This window comes from Stegastes partitus, unplaced genomic scaffold (assembly GCF_000690725.1).
Source record: "Stegastes partitus isolate 25-593 unplaced genomic scaffold, Stegastes_partitus-1.0.2 Scaffold445, whole genome shotgun sequence".
Lineage (NCBI taxonomy): Eukaryota > Metazoa > Chordata > Actinopteri > Pomacentridae > Stegastes > Stegastes partitus.
Genome location: NW_007578176.1, coordinates 393105 through 400906, shown reverse-complemented (window position 1 = coordinate 400906; position 7802 = coordinate 393105). Strand labels below are relative to the sequence as shown.

Here is a 7802-nt window from a genome sequence, read left to right as displayed (position 1 = left end):
TTAATAGCAGTTTTGTCCTTTATTAAAATAACATTTGATACAAAGCACATGCAAAAATAACCTGTTTTATTTGTTTCAAATCTTATTGTGGTGTTTATTAAAAGACCTGATAATAATAAATGCTATAAACAGCTTGAGAAACACAAAATAAAGCACAAGTGCTGTGAGTTTACCATTTTGTATTTACAAAAGGCACACTGGAATATAAGGGTGCATCTGTTGTGTCAGTAAATATTACACATTGGGTGTTCGTAGCCACACATGAAGTCAGGCCATAGGGCGTATTTCCGGATGAAAGGTGCTTTTCTCAAACATTTGGCAGCATCTCTGTCGCACTTGCAGAGCAGCTTTTCGCATTTGTCCTCCAAATCATCTGCAACGAAGAACACAGACGTCTTCTCTCAATGACAAGATGAAGAGATGATTTAGAACTTTTGTATGAATTTCTCTTTAATGTTGTAAAATGTTACTTATTCTGATGCTTGCAAAGCCTGCAGCTGCATTCATGTTGAGGAATTCCTCTGAAAATATTACTGTTGATATTCTGATTTCTGTCACATGGATTTTTTTAATCATAAAAAGCCACTATTTACTGTAATGTCCACACCTCACTATGGCTATTCATGATCAGTAAATAGTGTGGCTTAAAATATCATTAAATATACATTGGAAAACGTCCTGTTTTTTTTCCCAATCAGCGGCCTCATTGCCATTTTCAAAAGCACAGCCTGATGTGTGTTTCACTCTGAGGTTTACTCCTGAAGCTGCGTTACACGCTACATGAAGCATCACATTTACACGTGCGTACTTTCAACACAACAAACAAGCATTAAAAATGCAGTACCGCACTCAGCTTTCCTGTCCTCGCACGTCCACTGATACTGGTCTGTTTTGGTCTGGCAGCCGAAATGTTCTGCATCTCCGTAACAGCAATCGTGCCTGTGACAACACCTACATACAGAAACATGATAAAAAACACATTATTTTGAAGGCTGAGCTCAGTCTTGAGTAGACAGGGTCAAGGAAGCAGCAGCAGCAGCAGCAGCAGGGGAGGGGGGTCAGTCACAGGGCTGTGGTTTAAATCCCACCATGGCTATTTTAAAGGCAGGGCAGGATCACCACACGAGTTTCCCCAACAGATAGTTAGCAGTTAACCGGTTTGAGGGGGTGAGATGTCTTGTGGCGAAGAAGGAAAAGAAGGAGACGGTAATTAGGATTCGGGTGTGGAATTTTTGGGCCTATTTTGAAGTATGCATGGGGGCATGTGAGCATGCTGGGTTTGGACACCATCCCCTCCTTCCATCCCATCGCACAGCGTTTGTGGTTTAGTCGACTCATTCATAAGCTGCGCATGCACATCCGGACGTAGGATGAGTGGGGAAAGAGAAAAACAAGCAGGAGGAGGTGCACGCCATTCACAGAGTTGGAGGGCTAAACATCACCAAGGCCGCCTGATGATATCTTTTGCAACACATAATGTATAGGTGGTGTCGGCTGACTGTTTACATTGTGGACCGCTCTATCATCACATATCCAGGCAGAGTAAAAGTAAAACCCTTGAATTCATTTTCATCTGTCAGGTGTGTAAAGGCGTGTGATTAAAGCTGCCGCCTCACCAGTCGGCCCTGTCTCTGGGCCAGCCTTGACCGCCCAGTCCACAGTAGCATCCGTACATCATGTAAGCCAAGGCAGATCTCCCCGTGCTGCATTTGATGGCTCCTGCCAGCTCAAGTAGCCCTCTTTTCGTCCGCTGGGTCCTGCGGGTCGCCGCAGAGGCCAGGGCCACTGCGAAGAGCAATAAACAAGAGGAGGAACAAATTTGTCATTATTAACTCAGATCCATATTGTCTAGTGCGCTCTGACAATCTTGGTTTTCAGAATGTGATTTATGGTCTCATATGCAGGGGATGGACACCATGACAAGAGTCACTGACACAATCTGAACAAAATTAAACTCCTCTGTAAAATGTTCCTGCATAGGTCACGCCCCGTTTTAATAGGCTGTGGAATATAATAAATCCTCCTACACCCACATGTAAACTCACAGAGCCCCTATACAATAATGAAGAGCACTCAGAGGACCGACTTGGCTCTCTCACATCTCATGTACACTAAAAAGCCACACTCTGCCTGAACACCGCAACTTTAGATTGATAAAATGCAGGGAAAAGCAGAAAATGTTGCACAGCAAAAAAATCAAAGTAACTTGTTTGCACTCGCTCCCTTAGAACAAACTTTCACTGAAGCATATGTAAACACAAGTATTTTCCCCTCAAGGATCTTACCTGCGCTGATTCCCTCTGTGTTCCGTTAAATAAAACTCTCAAGTCTGTTGTGCTGCATCACTGGCTGGAGCTTCAAAGTAAAAGGACTTACCAGACAACAACAGAAGTACCCGGTAAAACGCTGTCATGGCATGCAACAGGCTCTCCACAGCAAGTGTTCTCCGCTGCCACTCCGAGAGTTTAGCATGAAGTGGAGAGCTTTTTTTAGATGCCGTTTGAATAATCTCCTCAGCATCACCATTGGCTGGAGGCTAATCATGTTTGTGAGACTGTGCTGCTCCCTCTAGAGGAAACAGTGTGGAGGTTTCCAAGGCGCCTTCCCAGCTCCTCCAGGATCAGGCCTTGTGTAATTGCATGTGACAGTTTTGGAATTAATAATGTAATATTGTTTTGTTTTTTTCCTAAAGGATTTTCCTAAAGATGTGAGACAACTTGGGGGTTTTATGAAAATCAAATACGCACAAGTGGCGATAAAAACACTTTCCTCTGTCATTTAAATTTTATTTATTTATTTATTTCCATCACCTGCTGGAACATGTTGTTCTCCCCGTGTTCAGAAAGAACACCTGGAACACAGCACAGAGACTTATTTAATGAACTGCATGTTACATAAGAGACAATCTGTTTTATATAGGAGAGAAAATCTGGACAGCAGCTTGAACTCTAGATGAAGGTTTTGTACATAAAACAAATCATTTTGAACTTTTTAGATATTATATTTTCAAATTGGCTCAGAATATAAAGACAATTAATTAGATACATTTTAAGAAGTTCAGTGACTTTTATCAAATCAACATATAAAGACTACTGAATGAGGAACTCAAGAAAAAGGTACTGCAAAAAACAAACATGTTATTTCTTCTAAAAACATTAATAAATAATGTCATTTGGGGAGAGAAAAAAAAAAGCAAATTGCTATTGTTTTTTAAGGAAAGTTTCTTAATTTGCACATTGTGTAAAACCAAAATTGATGCTTTTCTTTCATAGTTATTGCAGCTTTTATTTTGAAGTTGCAATCCACATCACTATTCAAAATCCCATTTACCATTCTGGATTTGACCCTGGTGTAATTTAGTTTCCCCTAATTTTAAGTAAACATTATTGGTGTTGTATTTATGTAGTGAAACCAGCTGGGTTAGGATAACTCGTGTCTTCATCCTGCTCTGTCTGCGTGTCAGTCATGTGCAGGAGACGCTATTTTAGTCTTATTCTGGACAATAGAACAGAAACTTTTAATTTGATAGTCATAAAACATTTTATGAGACTGGGTATTTTATTTCTGACTTTGAAAGTCATCTTATTTTAGGAGGATCAGTATTTAGGATTGTGAAAAAGAGCACATGAGGAAATCTAATCCTTTAAAATGACTGGCATTTCAAGAGTATGTAATATTTTAAATGGCAAACATGAACTCACTAAACGATACAATCAGCTGCACTGGTGGAACTAAGTGCTTTTGACTGGTGTCCCCCAGGACCCTAAAATATTGGTATTTTTAAGCAGCACTAATTAAAACAGAAAAAGAAAACAGTTACATGAAGTCATTAGGAACAAAACGACTGGCAAAGTAATTAAAAACTGGGATTTTAGAATAAAGCACCTGTGAGATGTGACCAAAAGTGTACCTCTGGGGTCTGTGGATACTGCACTCACTAGAATTAAAGTTTAATATTTGCTCACATTGTCAGGTATTGTAAGCTCCATGATGCTGCGTTAGGCTCCAGTTTCTCACAACAAGTGCAACCAGACTGGATGATTATGGTAATTACACTCTAATAACATCCTTTTTCCGCTGTAATTACAAAGAGATCATCTCCTGCCTCTCATCTGTATTCTTCTCTTGTAAATAAACAAGTCAGCACTGCTTCTCTCCATAAAGCAAACAGTCAACACATATCGTATCTATCATTACTGTCGGTGTGATTTACTGTGCTGCACTCCAAGTGTCTAAGTTTAACTGCAGAAATTGTTTAGCTGACAAATTCCAGACCTGATCTGGAAATGTTGTGATATGTGTCATATCATCGCTTTTCATCTTTTTGTTATGCTCCCTGAAAGTACATTTTCAGCTCTGTTGTACTCGACTCCATTGTCATCCATAATGCGGTAATGTCGGGGCAACTAAATCATAAAAGACACACGCTTTGGGTTTTGATAACTGGGGACATATTTTCAGGGTTTGTTTTTTTTTTTTTTTGTGATTCAGTTCCTCAGTGGTGCTCCTGCACAATGTGAGATAAGCGCCTCCTCCTGGCAGTTATTACATCTGCCATGCAGGATGACTGCGCTGCACCATGAGGCGCATCCCTCAATCCATGTATATCTGATTATTCTCTTCTCAGCAGATCCATTGCCGCAAAACATCCAGCCGGCATTAAGATCGTATCATGCCGAACCCACACGGCTGAAAATTTTAATGTCAATAAACTACAAAATGTGCAATGAACTGAACAGGAAGCACAATCCCAAATAATTTGTAATGTTTAGTACACGTTTTTTTTCAACATTAGACTCCCAGATGGTGGTATCTGATATCTATTTGCTCGTTAAACATGAATAAACAAACCCAAATTTTCTATTTTTGATTAAATTAGGAGAAAAAGGCAAGCTGAGTTTCCGCTTCAGCAGCATCCAGTAAATTATGCCCCATTATCAAACACAGCTATTTTCCCAATTACGACTGAAGAACAAATTGAGTGTGCTTGAAAAATTCTCTAAAGTACACAAAAACATTTCTAAATCACACTCTGATGCGGAGCTGTTGCTAACCGACTCAACTCTGCTGTTTTATAATGGATTTGAGACTTTACCCATCGCTCACAAAATGCAGAACGAGGAAGGCACTCAATTTTCAATGGTACCAGAGAATAATTACTGCTGGTTTACTGTCATTTTGATAAATGCTTGAACTGTTTGTTATCAGTCCAGCTGGAAGTCTGTGCTCAAACTGTCAGAATGACAACCGAAAAGGAGGCTCCAGCTGAATTTTCGGGAGAGAAAAAGAAGTCGAGAAATGTTAAATTGGAAAAAAAAGAAATGTGATCGGCCTCCTCAGAAAGATCTTTAGGATAGATTCAAAGTACTAGTTTACTACTTTCATCAACCTACACTTATGGTACACGTGACAAAATGAACCAAAGCAGAGTGAATTAGGATGCAAGACAGGGTTTGAAAAATGGCTCATGTTCTCGATTTGCTTTTATGACAATGAATAACATTAAGATTTTTTTTTCCATACCAAGTAACCACCTGTAACATTATCATAACTATTTTCTAATAATTGCACGAGCCAGGCTGTGTTATAGTGCAGCTTCTAGTTTGTAGGTTATATGTTACTCCCCTCAAAGAGATTTTTGTCATTTGATGTTTTTTTAGTCTACCACAGCAGGTCTAGAGTGGTTCATAATTCATTAAATCAGTACAAGCGTTAAAAGTGAACCTTATTTTATCTTTACCGTGGCCATCGAGTTTGTGTTTTTTGTTAATAAACTCAAAGGAGAAATAACCAGGAAACCCACTGTCTAAAGAAGATTTGAAAAGTGAGAGGAGTTTTTGTTGCTTTAGGATTAGAGATTTAAACTGTTATGTGCTTTGCAAGAATTGTTTGAAACTGGAGGTCTTGGCAATGTACATACAAGCAATAAGCATATGTATGGATGTTCAAGGTGGCCTTTTAAATCAAATCAAATCAACATTATTGTGTCCCTTTGTTGCACATAAACAGAAATGTGTCTTCAGCTTGCATAACAATCAATATACAGATGGCTGACAAATTCAAAGAAAAAAAACAAGTTCTTTGTAAGCTGTTGGACCACCACATGCTGCCAGAACAGCTTCAGTGAACCTCGGCATTGATTCTCCAAGTCTCTGGAACCCTACAGGAGGGATAAAACACCATCCTTCAATTCAATTCAATTCAATTCAATTCAATTCAATTCAATTTTATTTGTATAGCGCATATTTACAACAACAAGTCATCTCATAGCGCTTCACATCCTTCCAGATAACATTCCCTCTTCTGGTGTTTTGACGATGGTGCCTGAGAACTCTGTCTAGCAGGCCGGTCCAAAATGTCCCACAGACGTCAAACAGGATTAAGATACAGCTAATAATAATAATGATGACAATAGTAATACATAAATACATCCATCCATCTATACACCACTTAATCCTCACTAGGGTCACAGGGGGCTGGAGTCTATCCCAACTGACTTAGTGTGAAGGCAGGGGACACCCTGGACAGGTCACCAGTCTATCACAGGGTTACACTTAGAGACAACCAAGCACACTCACATTCACACCTACAGACAACTTAGAATCACCAATTAACCTCAACATGTTTTTGGACTGTGCGGAACTGGAGAACCTGGAGGAGAACATGCAAACTCCATGCAGAAAGATCCCAGGCATCCTCACTGGGACGCGAACCGGCAACCTTCCAGCTGCAAGGCGACGGTGCTATCCACTGATCCACCTTGCAGCCCTACACGAAGACAATGCCACAATATTTATATTAGCTATGTTAAGTCCTGTAACTTATAGTACCAAAGTGTTTATTATTACATTAGTTAGGTTACTCCCATAATTAATGACACTGTACAATCTCTGCCTTATATAATATGTATTATAGTCAAGTAAAATTGTGTTTTATACTATTTTTGGGGGGGTTTAATCTCTAATACATAACTTCATTAGATATAATCACACTTTAAATTGGTACAGCGGCTGTTGTCTTAGATATGCAATAAATTCTTTAAGCGCTTTAAAAGGTGCTACACAAATTCTATGTATTTCTCGTTCTCCATCTGTGTACTTGCACTTCTTTTGTATTTTTTTTTCGTGGGATGTTTCTGTCTGACGGAATAGTCATATCAATCAGTTTGCAGGTAGAATTCACTGAATCTTTAATGATGATGTCTGGTATGACTATTCCATCAGACAGGAACATTGTGCTAAAAGAAATAGAAAAGAAGTGCAAGTACAACGATCTAGAACTAGAAATACAGAGAAGGTGGCAGATGAAAACTGATCTCTGTGGTTGTAGGTGCGCTTGCTACATTAAAAAGATCGGCATGCTGGGGTCTGCACAAATCCTCAGGAAGGTTCTTAGTATATGAACAGAATTAATGACTTGAGTGACTGATGCCCTAGGTGCATGGTTTGCACTCAGCTGCAAACCATGCACCTATAGGAACACTGGCAAGGACTGTGCTGGAAGAGGTAATAACAAAAACAACAACAACAATAGTAATAATTATTATTAAAGCCGCAAGCAGCATTGGACGGGTCCTCGTCCGATGCTTGTTGGCCGTCGCGCATGTTGGGGTGTTGCGGTGGAGCTCTGAGCCAGTGTGTCAAGTTTGGGGCAGATTGGAGCCTCACAGCTGTGAACATGTAGGATGTGTAGGGTGTGTCTGCACTCTCAGGACCGCAGCTTCTTCTACAGGTGCACGCTGAGAGGCTTTTATTCAGGACAGCGCCACCTACCACAATGAATGATCACTGTCCTGTTTGAGA

The 7802-nt window shown here is 39.9% G+C and overlaps 1 protein-coding gene across 1 annotated transcript; it reads right to left on the bottom strand.

Annotated features, from left to right (window-relative positions):
- pla2g10 (phospholipase A2 group X) lies at positions 1–2455 on the bottom strand. Its single transcript, XM_008286283.1, has 4 exons — positions 2377–2455; positions 1617–1785; positions 845–951; positions 1–373 (listed from the first exon to the last, which is right to left on the bottom strand). Exons 1-4 carry the CDS (start codon positions 2411–2413, stop codon positions 225–227), a joined length of 462 nt encoding a protein of 153 aa, XP_008284505.1. The 5' UTR covers positions 2414–2455; the 3' UTR covers positions 1–224.
- Between the last annotated feature and the right edge of the window lie 5347 nt (positions 2456–7802).

What these genes read in the sequence shown, in the direction of transcription:
- pla2g10 (XM_008286283.1), bottom strand. Translation starts at nt 2,413, where the DNA reads ATGACAGCGTTTTACCGGGTACTTCTGTTGTTGTCTG. An exon ending in CCCAGAGACAGGGCCGACTG is followed by an intron (nt 952 to 1,616) that starts GTGAGGCGGCAG and finishes TTCTGTATGTAG; the next exon opens with GTGTTGTCACAGGCACGATT. An exon ending in GGACAGGAAAGCTGAGTGCG is followed by an intron (nt 374 to 844) that starts GTACTGCATTTT and finishes TCTTCGTTGCAG; the next exon opens with ATGATTTGGAGGACAAATGC.